The sequence below is a fragment of the Aythya fuligula genome, chromosome 12 (genome assembly GCF_009819795.1).
Source record: "Aythya fuligula isolate bAytFul2 chromosome 12, bAytFul2.pri, whole genome shotgun sequence".
NCBI lineage: Eukaryota > Metazoa > Chordata > Aves > Anseriformes > Anatidae > Aythya > Aythya fuligula.
Window position 1 is genome coordinate 9,325,739 of NC_045570.1, and position 23,670 is coordinate 9,349,408.

At 57.0% G+C, this 23,670-nt stretch overlaps 1 protein-coding gene across 5 annotated transcripts in view; it reads left to right on the plus strand.

Moving 5' to 3' along the window:
• The window catches only part of PLEKHG4 (pleckstrin homology and RhoGEF domain containing G4), a 78,193-nt gene that overhangs the window by 48,815 nt on the left and 5,708 nt on the right, over positions 1–23,670 (plus strand). For all 5 annotated transcript variants that reach the window (XM_032195393.1, XM_032195395.1, XM_032195396.1 and 2 more), the window contains exons 11-19: positions 3,843–3,981; positions 6,043–6,165; positions 6,712–6,903; positions 18,960–19,906; positions 20,931–21,180; positions 21,700–21,789; positions 22,091–22,315; positions 23,011–23,181; positions 23,360–23,537. In XM_032195393.1, the coding sequence (XP_032051284.1) occupies positions 3,843–3,981; positions 6,043–6,165; positions 6,712–6,903; positions 18,960–19,906; positions 20,931–21,180; positions 21,700–21,789; positions 22,091–22,315; positions 23,011–23,181; positions 23,360–23,537 (2,315 nt within the window). The remainder of the gene's footprint in view (positions 1–3,842; positions 3,982–6,042; positions 6,166–6,711; positions 6,904–18,959; positions 19,907–20,930; positions 21,181–21,699; positions 21,790–22,090; positions 22,316–23,010; positions 23,182–23,359; positions 23,538–23,670) is intronic.

A 23,670-nucleotide genomic window follows, 5' to 3' on the forward strand; every position in this document is an offset into this window, starting at 1 on the left:
TGTTTGGAGTCTTTTCCACTGAAACGATAATTACCCAATGAAAACAGGATTTGGGGAAACATAAACTGACATCAAGCTACTCGTTTTTGCTATAAATTATATTGAATCTGCACTATTGCAAAATTACTTTGGATGATTTGAGCATGGAAGAATGCAGCGAAAGACTCCTATTACCGCACTCACATGTACAGGGAGGCTGCAGTGCATCCAAACGTACCCAAGCTTAGACAAGACTTTCCACTGACTTCAAACAACTCGCTGCTTTTCTTCCTCAGAGCTGCTCAGGCCACTATTAAAATATCTTCAAGGTGCTGAACATCCCTGTGTTTCCATTTGTGTGCCAGGATAGAAGCCGCTTTTGGTCCTTCGACCACGTTTTCAGTGCTTGTTTGAAGCTTTTGAAAGCATCAGCACTCCAAGCTGCCTTGAAAGCAGTGAAGGGCAGGAATGGAAAAACTGTGTCTGAAAAAAGAAATAGCTGAGTGTGCAAGGTATAATTTTGCTGTGCAGCTCCTGGTTGCAAGGTATCGTTGAGTTTATTGGGGCTCCAGAAGTGATTTAGGAAGGAAATTAGAAAGTTTATCAGCAAATGGGTGTAGGTAAACAGATGGACAGAGATCTGGGATGACGTGCGTGGTGCTGAAGGATACTTTTGGTAAGAGCTGGAAGTGCTTAAGGGCATCCAAAAAAACCCAAACTTCCCCATCGGCTGTAGTTCTTTGTGTGCCTCGGTTTGCATACCTGCTGCGTACGATGGGGAAGGGGTTGTGCTCGCCTCTGTGCGAAAGAGTGCGAGATGGATGTTAGGCAGAGCCTGTCGGGCAGCTAAAAGTGAGCTGTCAAGAGCTGACAGCGTATGAATGGAGTTACCTTGGAGATGCAGCGGAAGACCAACAACCAGACGGTGAGGATTTAATGACTGCCTGCCGAGCGGGGCACAACGTGGGAGAACAGCGCCGCCAGACCTGCCAACGAAGGATGGAGGAGCTGGGCTGCTGGAGCAGCTTGGCGGAGGAGGAGGAGGAACAGTGCAAGGCTGGAGGTGCCTTTTGGAAGGGTTTTTTCTGGGTGTCTTGCGTGTGGTTGCTCTGCAGAGCTCTGGCAGGAGAGAGGGAAGGGGCAGCTTCATGGTGCTGTATTGTGTTCCAGGTGCATCAGTAGCCTTCTGCAAGGACTCTCGGAAAACAAGATGACTTAAATGACAATGGTAAGGCTTTTAGATAGCAATATATACCCTGAACAGCCTGACTTGCAAGGGAAAATGAGCTCATTTCGACCCCTCTTAACCTGAGATGAATTCTCTGTCTGGTTCCTGATGATAGTGTAAGCACCCAAGTGCATCTTTAATCTGACTTCATGTGAGTTTGAGAGGTCTGTGGATCAGTAAAGCAGAGCTAATGTTACTGAATCTGCTGGAATAACAAACAGGTGGCTGAGTATCTGCAGGTCTGGGACGTGCAGTCACATTTGTCAGGATGTGGGTTGCACTGGGTGCTTCAGAGGGCTCAGTCCTTGCTTCTGACCTTGAAGCCATAACTTGGTTCTTCCCTGCAGCCTCCTGCAAACCCAAGGAAGGCTTGGCCTCAGGGACACCTGCAGAGCCTGGCTCTTTCTGGTGCTGCCAACCATCTGGGGTAGTTTCTGCAGTTGTGTCAAGGAAGGTGCATGCGGCCAGGAGAGCACAGGCGGCTGCGATGCGTTGCTTCAGTCCTTCAGCTACATTGTAGGGTTGCCATCCTGCAATATCTCTTTAAATACCAAAACCATCCATGTTTTCATCGTGGATTTATGTTGGGGGCTGTTTGCACACCCTTTCCCCTTACAGAAGAGTAGCAGATCGATCCAGCTTGTCGCCGAGTGCCACCAAAGTAGCGCCAGCACCAAAGAGATCTTTCTGGAAGCTCAGAGAAAGGCTGGAAAAACATCTCGTGTCGCCGTGCTTGCATTTAGCAGCCTGCGAAGCCTGAAGTTGCAGGTGCCAGCGGGGGGAGAGCATTCGGTAGGTGAGCTGCTTTCCTCCTGCCAGCAGGGGCTTCAGGCCCCTGGGAGCGAGAGCGAAGGGTGTCTGCCTGTCTGGCAATCAATGCTGCGTTTCGCTGGAGCCTTCTTCAGAAACCGGGACCTAGCATCAATGCAGCTGCCAAGTACAACTCCCAGCGATCTCCCGAGCTGTTTCTCATTAGCTCTCCTCGCCGTGTCGCTGCTGCTGATGGGACCTCGCCATCTCGTCAACAAACTTCCCAGAGCTCAGCTCAGACAGCGCTTATGGCTCCGCTGCTGCAAGTTTCCTGGGTCTGTCCTTAGGAAAAGATTGCAAAACAGAAGGCTCAGATCCTCGCTGTTTGTTTACGGGTGGTTTTGGGGAACACAGAAGCAGCCTAGCAGCTTGTAGCTTTCCGCTGAAGCTTGCAGACACGCCGGAGAGAACCTGTCTCCTCCGCGCCGCAGTAGCACTGATCTTAGTCCAGAAACAATTTGTTTTTTTGGCTGCGCTTTGGAGAAATTCATTCAGTCTAATGGCATTTCGCAGAGGAAAAACAAAAGAGGCTAAGAGCCTGAGGTTTGGGAAGTTGGCTGCTGCGCGTCGGGTGGAATTCTGAATGGAAAAATCTTGTGGATTCCTGCTCTGCAGAGATCGTCCAGGCCACTGCGCTGCCTCGTGGCGAGCACTGGCTGAAAGCTGCGGGGTGGCTGTGACTAAGTTCAGCTGCGTCTCACTGGTTCAAGGTGCCTGCAGCCTAAGGCAGGAATAACCCCGAATGCTGAACGGCACGTATTAATTTCCATTAGCAAAGCTTTCCCAATTTTATTAGCTATCTCTGTTTCACAAGTGCTTTGGATAACTTTAATAATGTGACTGAAAACAGCCGTGCTCTCGTAAGCCGGATAGTTGTAAGACAATTGTAATGTGAAAGTGGATTTAGGGTGAGTACAGGAGGAGCTTAGTGCTGAAGGAAGCTGTAGGACTTTGTGCCCACTGAGTCCTTCCTGGTAAGAGGAAGGGAAATGCAGAAGCAGGAGAAATCTGGGAAGCTCAGGGACACGCAGAATAAGCCTGAATGTCTGCCTGTCTCCTGGATCCTGGCTGTAGCTCACCCAGAGCTGTGCTGGAGGCGCTCCACGTGCCCAGGAGGAACTCGCTGACGTTCATCGCCTCACCAGGGCTGAAGCAGGTGCTCGGTCCTTGGCTGCAGCCTCCAGGAGTGCCTGCATCCATCCCTCTGTCCCTGTCTATGTGCACTGTGCAGCCAGGCTGGCCAGGAGCCTGCTGCTTGGTGTTGCTGGGCTGTGGTCAGAGCAGTGTCCTGGGGAGGACGGGCAGCTCTGCTTTGTCTTCAGATCTTTCCTGCACACCTGGTGAGTTTGTTTGGCTGGTGAAAGGCCCTGAGAGCGAGCAGGGTGTCAGGAAGAGATTTCCTTCCTAGTGTTCGCTTATTTCCTTATTTAAATCAAATTTAAAAGCTGCTTTTCTAGAAACTGAAACTGCCCAGCCTGTGTTTCGTGAAAGCCCTTCGATGCAACAATCCGTGCGTATGAACAGCCGGGTGGCCTTCCTGAAGGTGTGACCGGGACAGCCGAGTGTCGCAAGGCACCTGGCTGCCAGGAGGTGCCCTCGTCCCTCCCGCCAGGTCGTCTGCGCTGGGATCACCGAGCGGTGAATCACGGGGATGGCGAGAGGGGAGCAGCGTGATTTTCCTCCTGCTCTCCATATGGAGATGGCCATTACTCGTCCCGCCAGGAGGGCGACTCAACGCTGCCTTCAGCCAGGTCGTGTTTGCATGAAGTGCTGGGGGAAAAGACCTGATGCAAAACCCCTGACCGCGCTTGTGTCCCCCTTCCAGGGACTCGCTGGATGCCGCTGGTGCGTTTTATAATCGAGTCGATGAGGGCGTGCACCGCCTGGTGATGCTGTCCAACAAACGCATCCAGGAGCTGGAGCTGGTGATGGAGTTTGAGAAAGTGGAAGAATGTTTTAAGGAGGTAAGGCCTGCGTGTCGGCTGCTGTCACTGCCTGCTGCCACCCTCTGTGCGTCCCACAGCAGGTACCGGGCCTGTTGATCCCTCCTGCAGAGGTGTAGAGCAATGCCCACAGACCCTCCTAAAGCACAGGAATTCGGGATAGGTTTTCAGATGTGCTGAGAACCAACTCACAGTTTGCCTGGTAGCTTCTGATGCCAGGTAAAAGTTTCCTGGCTGCTGTCTAGGTGCGGATCAGTCAAAGCCCACAAACATCTGTGAGGTTTTCATCTGACTTGAAGCCTCCATCCTGCTGCTGAACGAGCCACAGCCCTGCTCCAGCTGCCCCTCCCTGCTCTGCACCCTGGGGTTGGTTCTCTGCAGCTGTGGGATAATGGAAGCAAACAGGCGTTGATTTTCAGAAAGACCTCTGAAACTTCAAGCCATGTAGATAAAGAAACTTAAGCTGTACAAAATTTCAGGCTCTTGGAATGTCCTACAGGATCTCATCAAATCTTTCAGTGTTGTAGGTCTTTGCTCCCCAAGCCTGAGCTGTCCCTACAGTTTTTGGAGTCCTGTAGTCACCTGGGCTGTAAATCACCACCACCAAGTGTTTCATACATCACTTGTGTGTACGTTTATATATTGTATGTGCACACACACACACGAGTTTGCTTGAAGGATGGTGTGGTGCTTGGAGCTCATCTTACAAACCTATGTCCTCAAAGATCAGTGCTAGGACCCAGTTCTCCATCGTCCTTCTGGGATTCTGGGCTCTTCTCTAGAGAGAACAGGATTTGCAAAGGAGGCTGTAGCCTACCTGTTTTCACAGGCCGAGGTGGATCCAGGAGTTTAATGACTTTCCCATTTGGAGGTAGACACTCAGGCGCCGTGCCCTGTGTGTTCAGGGCTAGAAGTGTGATGCAAGAACCTAGTAAAGACTCTCTTAAAGTTAAACACGCAGGTTCCTAATACCGAACAAACAAAAAAAGGCACAAAGGCAGTTTACCTGCTTGTTCCTTCTTCATGCTAAGCTTTTTTTTTTTTGATTGAATGGAGGGAAAAAACTGCTCCCAGCTTGCTTTCCTTGCAGTTCACTGGTGATGCTGGGCAGCACTGCTGGCAGCGGCTGCTCCTGCTTTTAAGCCTGCCCAGGAGCACTAGGCAGCAGCAGCGTCCCCTCTGTACTGTGTGTCCTGACCTGCCCCTATCTCCTCCTCGTGCCAGTGGGCTTGCTCCGTGGGCCCTTCCCAGTCCAGAAGAAAAGGAATTAATCTGTGACTGTGGGCTGAGCTGGGGTATGGATTTAGATGACACAGGGAGCTGATCTGTCCCTGCAGGTGCAGCTGTTCCTGAAGCATTGCAGACGAGCTTGCTAGCCAATTAACTAGCCTATTAACTATAAACCCTTCACTGGTGGAGATGAAGGTGTTATCCTGCTGGAGTTCTGTGTCTGCTTTGCTTTTAGGACCAGGTTGTTCATCCTCTTCCCATGCTTGAGGATTCAGGCTCGTTGTAGCTGTGGCAGCGATGGGGCTCTGTCGAGGAACCTGCAGCACAGCACAGCAGCAGGGGCAGCATGACGAGCTGCCTGCAGAAAGCCCGGATCTGAGAGTCCCAGGGAACCCCGAAACATTGCAGGTGGTGAGAACCTGGCAGCGTGTTCGCACTGACATAGCTCACATGCAGAAAAGGGAAGTGGTATAGGAAATCTGGCAGCAGGGAGATTTTATCCCACTTGGGGGTAACAATAATAGGAGTATCAGGTCAGCCTGCAGCTTGCAGAGCTCGTGTTAGACAGTGGCTCACCCGAAACAGAGCCCAAGCAGCTACTTGCCCTGTTGATGCCTAAGGCTGTGTGAGCAATAGCACAACTTCACAATTACAAAGTAACCTGAAGTGGAAAATCTCCAAGCAGGAGGCTCTGCTGAAATGCCAGGATGGGGGAGAAGTGTACATGCACATTCTTTCCAGTAATGAACTGACCAGCGTTACGAGAGCAATTCCCTGTTCTTTCCACATAAAGGCCTGCCCTGGTGAGTAGCACAGAGTGACTAATGGTGGAGCTTTTCCCTTTTCTCCTAGGTCAGCAGTTGGATCGAGAACGTTGGCAGGAAAAGGCTAAAGGAGATGATCAACCTGGACGATTCTTTGGAGATGCTGCTTCAAGCACAGAAGCAGTTCAGGGAGTTTGATCTTGTTGCCAGCGTAAGTGTTGTCTGATTGGAAAAACATATTCTCCAGAGTCTGAGCTGGCAGCGTGTTTGCATGCTCAGCCAAAGCCACGATGCTAAGGTGGCACTGGCAGAGAGTTCATCACTGAGCTGTTCGTGTTATCCCTTTACACTGCCCAGCTCCCCTGCTCTCCTCAGGTAGACAAAGCCACCAGCTCAGTCCTTGAGTAGAGAGGTATCTGCCAGTCTTGAGGAAAATAACTACTGTGATGGAAGATGATTTTTTTTTTTTTTTTAGTTAATCCTTTGATGTGTTTGAGACACTTGTCTTTTTTTTTTTTTTTAATCCGAATTGACCTCTAGTCTTACTGGGTAGACCTTTACAAGCTGCCATGTGGCTAACATAAATCCTAACAGATGTCAGGACTCTCCAGAATTCTGTTGTAAACAAGTACACCCCTGCTCATGTGAACTGAACCTAAAACCCAGTCTAATTAGTCCCAGCTGTTAATGATCTCGAAGGCTATCTATTTTCCTTGTCAGGTCTCCATCCTCATGCGCAATCACATTTTGCTTTCAGGAATACTGCAGAAGGGGGCAGGAAGCACTGAAGAAGATGGATCGATGGGAAGACTTTTCCTCTGTGGACGTGCACTCTTACCGAGTGAAGCTGCAGACCTACAGAGATCAGCTGGAGGAGTTCTGCACTCAGCTGGATGAAAACAGGCACCGGGTCTGCGAGACAGTCAGGCTGTACGAATTCTTTGACAAGGTGAGGCGAGACAACTGCTGCGTGGAGGAGGGTGTAAAAAGCCTGCTCGGACTCGGTCCAGAGCTTGGTTGTTTAGGAAAGACACGAAGCTTAACGCGTGTGCCAGCAGGGAGCTGAATCTCTGACTGGCAAAAGATCCCTCAAGCTCGTGGCTCTGCAGAGATTTTTTCCAGTCAGTATGTGGAAGAAAAGGTTAGGTCAAGAGAGCATCCACATCTAGTAAGAGCAGAGGTCTGCTGCTGTCTGAGCTGTAGCTTGTGGGCGCTTTTTGGGGCAGCAGTGGAAGAATCGTGGCAGCACTGGCTCAGACACCAAAGACCTAGAGTTTGGCTCCTTGTGCCCAGCCTTGGCCACCCGGCTGAGGTAGTTTGCCTGCATTTTATTCATGCTGTATCCTTACGTGCTGCTAAATTCAGCCTGTTGGCATGTCCGGAGTAGCACTCTGCTGTTCAGTCCTAAATATAGCCCAGTTCCTGTCTTCTGGAAGCATGCAGGAGGGAACGGAGCAGCAGAGCAGTGTGCTGGGGAGTGTGGCTGAGGGGCCCGAGGGCTGAGTTGGTCCAGGCATCTGCAGAGCAGCAGGAGAGGAGGTGTGTGGGGACGTGCTGGCTGCCTGGCGTTCTCACCTGTTTGGTTTAATGCAAATGCACCCATTCAGCAGACCTGTCATTGCATCTGGTGTGATTTAATTCCTAAAGCTGCCCGTGAATAAGCAGTAGGATTTTCTGAGTGCATTTTGAAGTACAGCTTTGGCAGGAACACAGGACCAGGGAGCCCGTGCTCCACTTACTCCACACTTGTACAAACATTGAGCTTGAAGTTCTCAAATTCCAGAAAGAATAGACACTAAAAGTTAAGCTGTACCAGATGTAGGTGCCACTTAGTTGCTGTCTCTGAGCTGGCTTGGCAGCCAGAAGTGCTCAGGGGAAGGGGAGGAAATTCAGCTAAACACGAAAAACACTGAGAAGCATCCTGTGCGAGGGAGGAGCGTGGAGAAGGCACCAGGTCGGTCCGACAGAACTCACTGATGGGTGTTCCTCCACAGCCTCAAAGCCTTTCAAAGCCTGGCCCGTTCCCAGGGGCACAGATGTTGCACAGCGCCCAAGGATGGCCCGTTTCTCTTCTTCAGGGCTTCCCAGCACCACGCGTTCGGCTCCCTTTTGGTGGCTGACAGCTGCGGGAGGCAGTCCTTGGCAGCAGCAGCCCTCTTGGTTTCGTGCTGCACGGCCCCGGTGGGAGCCGCATGACAGCGGCGCGGTGCTTTGGTGTGGGGCAGAGCTATCTCGAGGAGAGAGGGAGGAGGATTTTGATCTCCCCAGTTTCAGTAGAACTGTAAACAGCGGCGGTGTTGTAAATACAGCACGCGGGTACGGGGAGCCAGTGGCCAACCGAAACCAGGGGTGTGGGGGGGACGCATCCTGCAGCTGGAGGGTGAGCGCAGAAACTGCTGCGCAGCCTGAAAGTTCTCTCAGCGCCGATTAAAATAATCTTGATCTCCAGAACGCTTTCTGCCTTCTCAAAGCAAAGCTGGTGGTGGTGTCTGGGAGGCTGGGGGGGAGCAGGAGATGTTATCTAAACTGATTTCACTCTCCTCTGATGCTGAGCTGCTTTGACCTTACTGCTGTGATCTTGTCAGTGCCTGCCTAACCCCCTTCTCTCTTCCCTAATATCTGAAGGGATCAACAGCAGGAGTCTAAGCTCAGTAATGGCCTTGATTTCCTTCTTGTAAAGAGCCTGCGGCGTGCCAGACCCCAGGATTCGGGGAAAAAGCCTGGGGATGCGTGAGCAATGTACGCTATGGTAATGAGCTGGCAAACTCCCACCTCTCCAAACAGCTCAGCGCGTGCCAAGGGAGCGCAGCGCCCACCGCCGGCATCGTGGGATTCATCCCCTGCCCACGAGGAGCGGGTGGCTCCCATCCCCAGCCCTCCTGCACGTGGCAGGCACACGATCCGTAGGGTGCTGAGCGGGGCTGGGGAAGGGGACAGGCCTGCCCCGTAGAGTCCATCGAGCTGCTGGGCTGTTTTTCACCTCTCGGCAGTTCTGGGGGCCCGTCAGAGCGCCCTGCACCGAGGCAGGCTGAGCTGGGCCAGACCGCACGGAGCTTGCACATGGGCTGGCGGGGTGCCCTCCCCGAAGCCGTGAGCGGTGCCAAGCTGGATGTTTCCGTTTGTCCCCGCTTCCTCTGCGGCAGGAGTTTCGTGGTGGCTGCAGGATGGCTGGGCTGAGGCGGCGGTGGCGAAGGGAGCTGCCTCCTGCCTCCCACTGCGGGCAGGGGATGGCTTCGGCACCACGGGCTCGGTGCGGGCACGCTCGGGGGGCTGCCATGTGGCTTTCAGCTTGGTCTGGCCTCTGTCTTTTACTCAATTCCAAGGCCGTGATGGGATGTGGCACCACACGGTGCTTTGGGGGAGAACTGGGAAGCTGAACAAGCCTCCCAACAAGCTAGGCTGTGTCCTAGCAGAAGCACCAACGTCTGCTTTGTCCTTTGGCCACGTGTCCCCAGTGTCCTGCGCTCTCGCTGCTCGTCCTGGCTTCGTGCTGACACCACAACAGGCCCGCTGCCACGGTCTCTGCCAGCCCCGGGATGTCAAGCAGTCCTGCAGAAGGTCGGTGGCAGACGTGTGTGATGCTTTCTGCCAAAAATTCCTTCTGGAAGAAAGCCCTGGCCCAACTGGAAAGGGCAGAGCCGCATCCCACCAGCTCAGCACCTGCCTGCCCTGCGGCCATGGGGTGGTTGGTACCCAGCGCCTGGGAGCTGGAGTGCCTGTGTCATCACAGGAGGGCCCCGGGGCAGCCCCAGCCCCCAGGGCTTTTTATCCTGCTCGGCAGGATGTTGTGCAAGGCTCTGCCTCCTCTGGTGGGAACCTTGGGACCTCGCCTTGCCTTCGCTTTCCAAGGGGAAGCCATCCGGAGGCCCAGTGCTCGGGACTGGGGTGGGCTGAGGCTGCTGGAGAAATGTTGGCGTTTCCCTCGTTGGGATTTCTTTGGGCTCTGCTCTGGAGCCTTCCCTTCAGGGGCGTTCTCTGGCCCTTGGATCTCATCTCTGGAAGGAGCCCAGCCATCCGCCTGGGCTGGTTCTGTCTCTGCAGCAGGGATCTCCAGCGAGGGCTCACTGCTCAGCACGTGCAGAGTGTCACCCAGCCGCTCTGCGTCTCTCTTGGCATCTCCGGGCGCGTTACCTGCGCTCACGTGTGGCTCTGCCCGCCTCGGGTTCTCCTCAGCCCTTCTCTCCCTCTCACCCTCGCACCACTTTGTTCTTTGTGGCTTAGAAAACAAAGCCTTTGGCAAGTGAAGGAGGTGCCTGCCCTTCCTGGGGGAGGGCCAGCTGGCCTGCATTTGATTATGGCAGCGCCTCCTCGGCCCTCCCCATTGTCCTTGCTGCTCCAGGCATGCCAGCCTTGTTGCTCTCCATCCCGTGAACAAGTGCTGCTGCCTCTGGGGCCCAAAGAGGGGCCGGGGCCCTTCCTCCCCTCGCTCCTGCGGCTCTCCATGCGCCCTCCCCTCCAGCAGCTCTCCGCAGGACGCTCCTGTAAGTACCAAGCGTGCAGCGCCCGGGCTGACGTGGTGGTGGCATGGGGATTTGTTTGGGAACGATGTGAAGGAGGCTTTTCACTCCGCTGCTTGTGTGCGCGCGCGGCCAGCATGAATCAGAGCGCTCTGTGTGCGTCTTTTGTGTGCTCCGAGCCCTCCCAGCTGCGCGCGTCTTTGCGGGGTCCCTCTGAATCCCAGGGTCACGCTCTGTGTCATACGGCAGTGCCTGGCCCTGTATCTCTCTTTTAGGGGATATTGCGTGATCCTTACAGATTTAATTGCATCTAGAAGTCGCCGTTGGCACCGCGTGCCTCCAGACTACCTGGGCGCACGCACGGGCAGAGCTTTTGCTCCGCCTCGACTTCTCTCAGAGGCTGTGGGCAGCAGGAGGGGGCTGCTCCCCGGGGCTGCTGCGGGGTTTGTGGGCTCCTGTCCTGCGAGTGGCCGAGACCGGCTGGCGGAGCTGCTCTCCAGATGTGACAGCTGAGATCCAGGGCGTGATAAAGGAGCTGCCTTCATCATCTCGTTACCTGCCAGTTCTCCCCCCGGAGGCTCACAGCAGCTGCCTGCTGAGGCTGCTTCTTTCTGCAGTGCTTGGGTTCTGATGGTGTACGGGACGTGGTGTCTCAGACCATGGTTTTAAGGAGAAAATTCCAGTCCCCTTCAGGGAATAAATTGTTGATGTGCTTCGTCTCTGACAAGTAAAGGAGGGCTGTGAATGCTGGAAAGGATCTGGGTAGCTGGGACCTACAAGTGGGATTTTCCTGTCAGAGCAGGATTTCTTTCCATCGCAGGCTGCTTGGCACAGGCTGAGTCAAGTTTACTGGAAGTTTTGATTCCCAGCTCTGGGAACAGGCTTGCAGGAGAATGGGAGAACAGAACCGAGCACCACGGTGTAAAAAGAGACATCAGAGGTGTCATTGTTGCAGCGTGCCTACAACAGGCACACGGGCACCGTGCCACTGTGCTCGTCTCCTGCTGTCGGTCCCATGCGGGGCAGAACGTGGCTCTGCCCCCAGCGCTGCTGAGCAGTTGGGGTTTTTGGTGTGGCTTATAAGAAACCCTCTCGTATAACCTGTGCTGTTCTCCCTCTGCATAGACTGACTTTTCTGGGGAGGGGCTGCGTGAAATGCCCCAGTGACAGCTTTCACCTGGCTACTGGTGCAAGTACTGAGGTGATGAAGGAGCATCACACAGACAGGAATCCCCTGCACCGTGCCTGCCTGATGCTGCGACTGCTCTAAGGCGAGGCTGCTGTGTCTGACAGCAGCTGTCTCATCTCTCTTCCTCTCTTTCCTCTCTCCTCCCTCAGTTACCCTGTCCAAATCGTGCCCCTGGACACACATCGAGCCTGATTTGCTCTCTCCTTTCAGGGGTGTCCACTTTCATACGCAGCCTGAAGCAGTTGGGGGATTGAGCCTCGAGGTTGGAAAATAGATCCTCCTGTGGAGTTCATGCAAGGTTAATGCATGAAATCTCTCCTTTCTCCTTCCCGCCAGGTTTTTGTTGGCAAAGTCTTCCTGCAAGTTTAATAAGCCTCTAATGGTTACTTTCCCAGCAAAGGATATTCCTCTATCAGAAAGTTTCTGCTTTGTCTTGGAGTTTGAGATCGACCTCCTGCACAAACAAGGAGTCCTGACCATTTAAATCCAGTCTGCAGCAGCTCCCCCCAGATATTCCCTCTTGCAGAGTGAGGTATTTGGTTAATGTTCTGTTTTGTGAATTGTCAGGAACTTGCTGCTAGATCTGCTGGCATCCAGGCTATTTTCTCTTGTTTCATCAACGACTTTGTTGCCAAATCGGTGTCACGGCAGTGTCTCTACCTCCCAGCAAGCTCCGTGACTGCAGGAGGAGGCTCAATGGCAGCACCTGCATTCGCTGCTCCTTCTGGTTCGCAGCACAGGTGTGAGACTGCTGCACAAGTTTGTCCCTCAGCGTCGGAGTCAGCAGTGCATTAGTTTGGGTGTTTCATGTGCTACAACCAAGTGAAACTCACGGTTGAAGGTGAGGAGTTCTTGGGTTGATAAATTTTTGAGCACCTTCCCTATCACCTCAGGCTCTGCTCGAGTGCAGCACGAGGTCTGTGTGACCTGGCTGTTGGGATCCTCGTGCTTCTCCCTCCCAGGTGCTGTGTGTGCAAGGGGGGCCACGTGTGCTGTGCTGCAGTGCCCTTGGCCACCAGAGCACCTCTCCGTAACTATTTTGTGGCATCCTTGGCTGCCCGTGAGCACCAACTGACAGCTCCCTGAGAGTCCGGGGCTCCCCGTGTGGGAGGCAGTGAAACCAAATCTCCTCCCAGGATCAGGACCCGCAGCGTTTCCTCCCAGCAGGTTTAGGGATTTCCCAGCTCGGGTTGCAGCTGAGCACTGGAGGTGCAAGTTGTGGTGCTAGCAGGGGCCTTTCCTCAGCTGGCCCCCAGCCCTCTGCGTGTGAGCAAGATGTTGGGCCTGGATGCTGCTTTCCCTTGGATCCTGGGACGGGAGCTGCGCAGGGTGACAGACTTTCTGCATGCTCGTGTGCTGGCATCCATCTGGATGCTTGGATCCTCCTGGAGGCTGGAATTCCCTTTAGTCACGGGAGTTCAATAGAGATCTGTTGGAGCAATCTGGCCACGGAGCTCCCCTCGGCTTACAGATGGGACCAGAGCTCACAATGGCTCCATCTGCATATCAAAGCCCGGGCCATATGGACAGGGCTCCCCCGAGCACAGACCCTACAGTGGCTGCTCCAGGGGGGCTCGGATCCATTCTGTGCCTCTCCGTGTGCTCTTAAACCGGGGACAAATCTCCTGCCTCGTCAGTCACCCAGAGGAAGGGAGGCCCAACAGCTGAGATAGGTATTGGGGTTCACTTTTGGCTCCACACCTCACCTCCCAAGGCAAAACTGCCCTCAGAGAGAGGGGGAAGAGCCTTCCCCTCTGCTCAACCACAGCAGTGGAGCCATCCTGTGGGCCAGCAGCACAGGGGTGCCTGTATTTGCTCCTGCAGTCCCCTGCGGGCTGCTGTGGGGCTGGGAGAGGCGGCCGCACAGCTCGGGCAGCTCCCAGCGCATCGCCCAAGAATGAAGCAGAGGGGAGGCCGGGAATTGAAGGCTACAGAGACAGCATCAACGTGCCCCTGGGCGGGCCCCAGGGCTTGCTGGAGGTTTGGCAATCCCCAGCTGAGCGTGGAGGGTGTCATTAACGGGGAGCCCAGGGCAGACACCCACCACAGCCCCGTCTGCCCTCGCTGGCCTGCTCTTACCCAGGGGTATTTGTGCAGCGTGGCTCTGGTGATCCTGCCTCTCGCCTGTAGTAGTGGAGGCCAGGCTCAGCGCTTCTGGAAGAGCTGCCAGACTTCTGGCCGCTTGGAGCAGCAGCTTGTTTATTAATTAAGGGATTTCCTTAATTGCTGTATGTCACACGCTGTCGTCTTGCACCCTCCTGAGCTGATAACGTCAGCTGTGTGTGCTGGGGTAACTGGTGGGAGTAACTGGGAGGGAGGGAGGATGGTCCTCACCAAGGCGGTGAAACGGCATCCGCTCTTGTTCTCATCAGAGGGGACTGTAAGTGGAGTTTCACTGACAGAAGAGCTTTGCAGTGAGGCACAGAGCTCATGAAAAGATGGGCAGCGCTTCAAACGCGAAGGGGCTGCTTTGCAGCAAACACAACCGTTGAAGTTGCTGGTTTTGCTGGGAGCAAACTTGGTCCCCAGTCCTCCGGGCTTAGGAGTTCTCAAATGTTGAGAAAATCCCCTTGGTGGGACAAAAGAAAGAAAAAAGGAAAAAAAAAACAGTGCCGGATCTACCCAAGCGTTCAAAGACACGACCGACCACGGAGCAAAACACAAAGGCTGAGGCAAACTGCACATCATCTGCTGCTGGGAGGCTTTCTGCAGCTGCGGAGCAGCTGTAGAGGGCGAGTCCCAGCCCCTCACTGCCCGGCTTCCCAGGGAGTTGTTCCGTACGTACACATGTAAATGCGTGTGTCTAGCTGTACATACACCTCTCTCTGTGTCTGGCACGGGTTGCAAGCTCTGAATCCAACGAAGCAGGGATTACCGTGGCTTGGTGTGACTCATTAGTTGAGTCAGCCTGCTCTTAATGAAGCCACCCTAGGTGTTTTTTGGCCGTCGCAGCAATTAGCAGAAGGGCCAGCACGCGTCCCGCACGCCAGCCCCAGCGCAGCGAGCCGCGGCTGCCCCGTGGGTCAGCGTGTTGCCGTCAGGAGGGCAGGGATCGTGCGTAACGCCGTTTGCTCCAATTAGCTTCTCCTCTAATTTAGACTCTCCTGGACGTGTCGAGCCTCGCCGCCCAAAGGGGGAAGGAAGGGAGTGCTGAGCTCCGCTCACGTTCACCCGGAGCGCAGGAGCGTTTCCGAGCGTGGTGCTCTAACAAGCACACCCTGCCTGCTGCACCACCCACAAGCTCTGTGCAGCCAGGCCCCATCACGTTTCCTGCTGACCATTGACCCGTCCTCTTGTAGGGCACCTCCTCGTTCTCCCTCCTGATCCTGAAACCCGAGGGATTTATGGCCGGCGCTCGCCTCTCATCCTTTGCCCTCCTGCGGTGTTTGTACAGGGCCAGCCACTTGGTAACAGGCAGCAATGCAAATAGGGGATTGAAAGTTTGTTTTTCTTAGCTGGCTTTAGGCAAACTGGTGATTTGAGTGGTCTCTCCTCCCTCGCAGAGAGGAGGGGAGGCATTAAGAGCCACACAGCAACTCCGGAATCGTTGCGCTTTGTATTTCAGGAGGGTGAGTCCATCCCTCAGTGCTTCGAGCTGAGCTTCTACGGCTACATCCCGTGTAGGACATGGTTTTGATTAGGCTGCTCTCCGCTGCTAATGAATCCCAGAGAAGGCTTCACATGCAGTTCGGAATAGTCAAATGTGACAGGGTGGGGAGCAGGGAGCAGCGAGCCTCAGCACAGACTGCGTGGAGCTGCTGGCTTTGCTGAGTGCTCGCGCTCCCGGTGCGCCCCAGCTGCTGCCCACTGGAAGTGAGCGGGGCTTTGGCTTCGCTACATCTTCAGAAGGGACCGTCCTGCTTCCCCAAAGCTCTCGTGTGCCAGGTGGCAGCTTGCTTTGAGTTCTGCTTGAGTTTGGGGTCGGGAGGTGTGTTTTCTCTCCGTTTCTGCACTGTGCAAGGAAGGGGATCTGGCCCGTGCCCAGGCGGGCTGCTCTCCGCACACTTCAGTGCTTCTCGTGTGAAGCGCGGCCCCTTCCACCCCCCCGCCTGCTCTCCGGTTTCCAGGGCTCCTCAACCTGGTATTTAGGCGAGCAGCATTCGCTTGTGAATAGCCGGAGCCCGAGGTGGCCCTGCCTCAGTCCTGGGCCCTCGGGGATGGTGATCAGCAGGGAGCTGCGCTCGGCCGGGACATGGACCCGCTCTGTACCCACGGCAAGGTAGGATGGGGGGTGTTTGGAGGGGATTAACCAGCTTGCCCTCTGCGGGTCCTGAAGGTTTGCTCTCTCCCTGCCCCTTCCTTCGTGGGTGCTGTTAGTGGCAGTGGGTGGGAGGCTGAGGAAATTCCGGGTGGGTCCGAGCGAGCGGGGAGCCGAGGGCTTTCTGCTCTGCCTGCCTGGTCCCTATCAGCAAGGAGGGCGGCTCGTGGCTGTCTGCGAACTGACAGCTCTCCTGCCAGGAAGGTTTCGGGCTAAATAATGTTGCTTTCGGTGTATTTCATTGTAAAGCAGTGAATTGCTGCTTTGGAGCTGTCAGTGTTCAAGGCAGTCCGCAGCCACGAGTCCCTGCTTGTGCTGTGCGCGCAGCAACCTGTGACAGGGGACAGCAGTGCTGCGAGCTGGGGGCAGTCCTCAAAGCCCCAAAATCATGGGTTTTGGAGGCATTGAGCCCCAGCGAGCACCTGCAGTGAGAAGAGCACAGCTGGGAGAGGCATTTTGGGGCAGGACAGCAGCATTTACCTCCGACCTGTGCTCCGGTAAGTGCCGTCGCTCTGTCTGCTGGTGCCCAGACCCCTGTGGAGCAGGGGGCAGGCACAACATGGGGGGCTTGGCCCCTCTTGTGGCTTGGCCCTTAGGGCAGCTTCAGCTGCTGTACCCACAGCTGCTGTCGGATTCCTGTCTCGTTGCTCCCATTGGGTTCAGTTTGGGGTTTTTACCACCCCTATCTCAGCTCCCCTGCGCAGCCGCTTCGGTGTGGAAGGAAACCTCCCTCGGGGCGTTTTTCTCCTGCAGAAAGTTAGGGAAGTTTGTGATCTGCCTGCTCAGACACCCAGCTGCCAGCATGACAAGAAAAAACTCCTGTTACAAGAATTATCTCCCCACGGGAAGAGGTGAAAGAGAAGGCTTAGGCTAGGCAGAGGCAGCCCCTTCCAAGGACGGAGCTGGTGGCAATGCCCTCGCTGCGTGGCGTTGCTTCCTCCTGCGTGCCTCCATGGAGGGGGCTGCCGTTTCGTGTGCTTCCAGGGGCAGTTGGAGAGGGTGATGTGGCTGGGAAAGCCTTGGTGGCCACTTAGCATGTTCCCAAGCAAGCTGCGGGGCGTGGAGGGCTGCTCCCATTGTGCAGGGAACAAAGTGGAGCCATTCAGGAGCCTGTGACAGGCACTGGGGATGGAAGAAGGGCCGAGATGCAGAGTAATTCCTGCGTGCCGTGGAGTCCTTGCCAAGAACAGCCAGATAGCATATGAAGATGGGGTGGCGGGGCTGCCTGCCTGGGTGGGTTGCAGCCCTGGTTCCTCCTCGCCGAGCTTTACCCATCCCTGAGCAAAACAGAGCCTGCGAACGGCCTCTGGGTGGGATCATCACCCCTTGGCAGCACGACGGGAGAGGTGAGCTGAGCCCTCAGCCCGGGCTGACCGCCAGCCCCTGCCTGGGGGGCTGGTTTGCGTAGAAATGGAAGGAGCAGCACAAAACCCCATCACACCAGGCCATCTGTCGCTGCTGTGCGGGTCTGCTGGGCTCCCTGGCACTCAGGGAATTAAAGAGCCTGGGAAGTGCAGGCTCAGTGGGCTCTGGCATCTCCTCTGCCCGCTTTGAGCCCCTCTCTCCCCCAGCAGCGGGCACTTCCAAGCATAAAACCTGGGCTGAGAGAGCGGCAGGGCCGGGCCGTCCCTGTGCCGGGGCTGCTGCTGCCTCTGAGTGTTTTCCCCCAGCAGCTGCCGGCCCTACCGAAGCAGCTCCTTGCTCTGCATGAGTAATGGGGCTGGCTGCACGCAGAGCACGCAGCTGCAGCTCCAAAGAGCACCGGGGACGGCTGGGGCAGCGCCCGTGGCTGGGGCATCTGCCCCTGGAGTGACTCCTCGGCCCGTGGGTGGCCTCCTGCACGCTGCCATTCAGCTCTCCTCACGTCCTGCACACCCTGCCCTGCCTACCTGTGGCAGCAGCCTGGCACCCAGCATTTCCTCACCGCTGTCCCGACGGGGATGCAGCGTCTGTGTAGCACTTGGCTGTTCTGTTCCTGACCTCGAGGCCTTCTTCTGTGTGCCAGTACGGGCTGTGAGCTCTCGGAGCGAAGCCTGTCGGAGCGAGGATGCCTCTGGCTGTCAGGTGGGAAATGCTCCGAGGCTGACGCTTTCCTTGCCAGCACAGAGCGTGGCTGTAGCTCCCCAGCAGAGCCACAGCAGCAGGGCCAGGCAGGTGAAGTGCCAGCTGGTTCACCCCAGGGGCAGAGCCCGTAGGGTTTCTGCATGCACGCAGTCTGTGGAAGGTGCTGGGCAGGCCTGTCCGGGGGTTTTCTCTGCCTTCTGCCTCAGATGTGAACAAATAACTCTGTGTTTTCACTGCAGCGAAGCTCCCTGCACGGTTAAACCTTGTCAGCCCCATTCCTGCCTCTGTCCATTTGGGCAGAGCTGCATCAGCGAGGCCTCATGGGCACTGCTCGTAGAGCCGAGCCTCGTGAAACCGCTTCCAGCATTCCTGTAGTGCTAGAAACAAAGTGCTGAGCTGGGTGCTGAGCTCACCAGCGCGAGCAGGTAACGCCGCAGCAGGCAGGGCTGGGCAGGCTGCTGACTCCGCTCGGGTGCCAGCAGCTGCAGAAAACGCTTGGGCTGCAGCTGAGCTCGTGTGGTCCGGGATTCCCATTGCTGTGGGGACGGGTTGGGGTGACCAAAGAGCCCGGCTCTTCTCGAGCCATGTGCTGTGCCCCGTTGGGTCTGGGGAGCAGGAATCTGCTCCTGGATAGCTGGCTCCATGTCCTGCTGGGAGCAGGCAGGATGAAGCAGGAAGGTTTTAGGTTTTTATCCCGAGCAGGGCTGTGAAGGTTCCTGCAGCCTCACCAGCCTGGGATCCCCTGGGATCCCCTCCCCAGGGCTCACGGGGTGGGTGCTGCCGGGGAGGTAGGGCTGCGACAGAGCAGCCGGCACAGCTGAAGCCCTCCGCATAAGGAGCTGTTTGTTTTGCTGAATTGTGAATTCAGCCCCACCGTGACAATAGCAGCCCCCCCCCGCCCCTCCGCTCACACTCGAGGAACTGCGTTGGCCACACACTGATCCTTTCTCTCGCCTCACGCTTCAGGCACCGAGCCGGGGTTATTCTTCCCCGAGTGCCTCTGACTGGCTCTTGCCTTTTGTTCTGGCTCCCTGCAGGCGTACGAGTGGGCCTTGGAAGGGATGCGACACCTCGCCTGCATCAGCATGGAGGACTGCAGCTCCGCCGAGCACTGCGCGGGGGTCATCAAGTGCCTGGAGAGCTACAAGGGGCAGCACCCGGACATCAGCGACGCCCGCTTCCAGGAGATGAAGGAGCTGGCCTGCGAGCTGAAGAGCGAAAAGGGACTCAAGCAGTGGAAGTTCGCGTGGTCCAAGTGCCAGGAGACCAAGCTGGTTTTCGAAAAGAAGCTGGAAGCGGCCCTGAGAACCAGGAGGTCGCTGCTGGCAGACCGCAAAGCGGCCGCGGGGGAGCAGGCACGGGCCGGCAGCGAGGCTGGCACCCTGTGCCCACGCAGGCACTCGGAGGGGGCCGCCCCCGGGCCGCCCTGGGACAGGACTTGCAGCACATCCCACGGCTACGGCAGGCCCGGCCGCTCTGCGGGCTGGACTAAAGAGCAAATCCCTTCTCCCACCCTGAGCTGCCCCGGTGATTTTGGTGCTGGGGACGAATTTGCCTGCCAAGCTGCTCTTGGGGCCGGGCCACACAGCGGCCGAGTTCCTTTTGGAAGCGGGGCCGCCAAGTCGCCCAAACTGCCCGAGGAAAAGTCGAACCTGGAGAGCATTTTGGAAAGCCTGGAGGTGAAACCCTCCTGCGCCTCCACTCCATCCGCTGGGAAGCCCCCTCCCAGGAGGATGCTCCGCAAAGCCCAGAGCTTCGACCTGCCCTGCGGTGAGAGCCTGTGGTCGGGCTGCCAGAGGACGCTGAGCGAGCCGGCCAGGTACGGCAACACCGGCGTCTTTATTAAGGGGCTGGAGGTGAGCAGCACGGAGCTGGTGGACAGGACGTTCGCGCTGCGGCAGGGCGCTCACAGCTGGGCTGCGGACTGCCTGCTGGAGGGACAGAGGGGCTGCGGCTCCGCCACCGAAGCCAAGAGCTGGGGCAGGTGAGTGAGCGGCTGCGGTGCTCGGCGCTGCGGCCTCGGGGTGGGGGAAAAAGGGAAAGGGAGGTCTGCTGTCCTGGCTTTTGTTCTGGTCTTTCCCTTCTCTTCGAGGATCTTAACTTTGCTGAGCACTGCAACGTGCCCAGGGATGGGAGAGCCCAGGGATGGGAGCTGCTTCTGAGAGGGAGTCGCCAGGCAGGTCTTTCAACTGCTCTCCTTGAGGAAAAAAAAAGTTGAAAAAAAAAACAAACAAAAAAACAACAACACTTGCAGGTCTCAGAGAACTGAGAGCTGCCTGGGGTGATCCCGCACAGGGCGGTGCTGGGAACGTGGTCAGGGAACGTGCGTGTACCTCAGTGGCTGTGGGCACGGAGCAAGGGCACGGGACCCCCGCAGGAAACCTCCCCGGCAGGGAAAGCACCCCACAAAAGGGTCCGCGTGCCTCCTGCACCGAGCTGACCCCAGCCCTGTCCCCTGGGTGGCAGGAGGCAGCCCCGCTGCTCAGCCAGCCGGAGGAGCTGCAAGGAGAGGCGCGTTGGCAGTGGTTAGGGCCGGTGCTGTGCTGCCTCGCAGTGGAAACCTGGGACCTGGGAGCACTCGTCTCAGGGCAGCACGGAGCAACGCGTGCTGGAGGTGCTCCTTCCTGGTGAGCTGCAGCCCGACAGCCCCTGCATCCAGAGCTCCTGTTCTCCCAGCGTTAGCAGTGCCTCCTGCAGCACCCAGTTGTGTGCTCACACAAGTCACTGGGATTTCTGCTTTCCCTCGTGTTTGAGGAGCACGCTGACCTTGGGGGCATCTTGTTGTGTCCAGGAGCTGGGGCTGGGTGAGCCCAGGGCCCTGTGTCCTGCCGAGAATGGGGCTTCCCTTCCAGAACAGAGAAACCAGTTGTGTTCCTTGGGTCTGCATGGGCTCTGGCAGGGTCAGCTGTCACAGAAATCCAAGTCGGGACCCGGGGAGGGCTTCTGTAGGGCTGCCGCAGCGCAGCTGTGGTCCGGCTCCCTTCAAGGCCGAGCGTTCCCTCTTGCAGCAAGCTGCGGCACATCATTGACGAGATGGTGACCACGGAGCGGGAGTACGTGAGGTCGCTGTGCTACATCATCGACAGCTACTTCCCCGAGATGGAGCGCCTCGACCTCCCCCAGGACCTGCGGGGGAAGCGCAGCGTCATTTTTGGGAACCTGGAGAAACTCTACGACTTCCACAGCCAGTATTTCCTGCGGGAGCTGGAGAGCTGCTGCAACCACCCGCTGCGCGTCAGCCACTGCTTCCTGCGGCACGTAAGGCATCGGCACCTTCTCCTGGGGGCGGGCTCCTCCGTGCTTGGCTCCTGTGCTTTGCATTTGGCTGCCTGTTGCCGTGCTGCTGGGCTGTGGCTGTTTTTGGGAGGGGAGAAGCGCCCTGTGCTGGCTCTGGGGGCGTGCGTTGGGTCACTTTGCAGCCCATGGTGTGGGTGGGGAGGGGGCATTGAGGCTGTAGTAAGGGCACGAGGTCTCCTGGTGCGTGGTGCTTGTGCTGAGCCCAGGCAGGTGGCTGCTTAGCAGGTGGCTGATATCCCCCGGGGTGTGTAACAAGCAAGGGGTAGCAGGAAAATGAGCTCAGAAGTCCTGGCTACTGTGGGAGTAGGAAGACAAGAACTCACCCTGGCTCCTGCTGAACTTAAAGCCGAGTCTTTGCCCCGATGCCTGGAGGAGGCTCTGGGGCAGCCTGGGAGAGGCAGAAGGATGGGAGTCACCAACCCCGGGGCTGTCGCCGGGTCCTGGGTCTGCCTTGGCCTCACGCGGGGCTCTCTCTTGCAGAAAGACCAGTTTGGGATGTACGCCTTGTACAGCAAGAACAAGCCGAAGTCGGACTCGCTGCTGGCCAGCCACGGGAACACCTTCTTCAAGGTAAACCCCACTGCCCGTCCCCGCGGTGCCTCCGGGCGTCGGGGTCGCTGCTGTGTGCAGCCCGGCCCAGCTTCCCTGCTTGAGGTACGCTCAGCGCTGCCGCTGCCTGCCTGGCTCTCTGCACAGCTGGGCAGAGATGTGGTGGGTGCTTTGGGAAGGAGCCCAGCACCCGGCAGCACCGATGCTGTTCCTTGCAGAGCAATCTGAGTACCTCAGTCAGGAAGCTGAGGGCTTGGGCAGCTGCGGTGTCAGTGCCTGCACGCGGGGAGCTGCCGCCCTCACTCTCTGCTCTGCTTCTCAGTTCAAGCAGGTGCAGCTGGGGGATAAGATGGACCTGGCCTCCTACCTGCTGAAACCCATCCAGCGCATGAGCAAATACGCCCTGCTCCTGAAGGACCTGATCAAGGAGTGCAGCGAGGCGCAGGAGCAGGAGCTGGGCTACCTGCGAGCGGCTGAGGAGATGGTGAAGTTTCAGCTGCGGCACGGGAACGACCTGCTGGCCATGGACGCCATCCGCGACTGTGACGTACGTTGCGGTGTCCTCTGCTGCCTGGGGGTGGCCAAGCCACGCTGCTCCCCCCTCTCTAGGTTTGGGGTCTTCGGGCTGTGTGCTGAGCATCCCCGCAGTGGGCAGGGTGCCCCTCGCTTTGCTAGGGGAGGCAGCGAGTTTGCAGGAAGGAGTTCAAAGTGATGCTGATGCCAGGGATAGGTAAAAAGTAGCAAGGTGGGACTTGGAGAGGCACACGAAGGACAGCACTTGGAGGAGGAGAAACAAAGCAAAAAATCAGTCTGTGGCAGGGCTCAGGGTGGAGGGGGATGAATCTAGGGCAGGAGGAACTGAGGTGCTCGTCTTCTGACCCAGATGTGCCTGGGCTCCTGGCGGGTTTCTGGCTGTCCTTTCCTCTTGAGCTTCCTCTGTCCCCCAAGAAGGGCCAGGCTGGTGCCTCCAGTTGGCACCCCAGAGTTGGCTTTGTCCCAGATCTGTGCGGGGTGACGGGAGATGGTGTCTGTGGGCTGGGCCTTAGCTCTGAGCCACTTGTTTCAGCCTGGTGTGGCCCCTAGCCCCAGGCAGGTGGGTTCACCTCTTCCAGGCAGTGCCCACTTCTTCACCATGTGGGCCACGCGTGGGACCCTGCTCTTTGTATCCAGGCCTGCCTGGCCCTGGCTTCCTGCTGTCTGGGGGAGCTGCTGGGGCCTTACCGGGATGTTCCCCGTGGCCAGGTGAACCTGAAGGAGCAGGGGCAGCTGGTGCGGCAGGACGAGTTCACCATCTGGCTGGGCCGCAGGAAGTGCCAGCGACACGTCTTCCTCTTTGAGGACCTGATCCTGTTCAGCAAGCCCAAGAGGATCGAGGGTGGCTTTGATGTCTATATCTACAAGCGCTCCTTCAAGGTAAGGGCAGCTTTGCAGATTGCTCTTGGGCAAGAGGTGGCTCTGGACTTCTCCCTGAAGGTTGCCTGTCTCCTTTCATCGGGTCAGCTCTCTCCCCTGGCTGGCCCGCCACCAAGATTCCCCTTTCTGCCCCTGGTGCAGCCCCGGCTGATCCTTTGCTCTTCCTTTTTCCTGGCAGACCGCAGACATCGGTCTGACGGAGAACTCTGGGGACAGCGGGCTGCGCTTCGAGATCTGGTTCCGACGACGAAAGTCGAGCGACACCTACATCCTCCAGGCCAGCTCAGCCGAGACCAAGCAGGCTTGGACCAGCGACATTGCCAAGATCCTGTGGCAGCAGGCAGCCCGCAATAAAGGTGTGATTCCTTCCCAGGGCGTCTGTGCCGCAAAAGGTGCGGGAGCCCCCTTCAGCTCGTGCTGTCCTGAGTAGGTTTGCAGCCTATTAGCAGGCAGCTTTGTGTGGCAAGCAGCCGTGTGCCTGCATGCAGC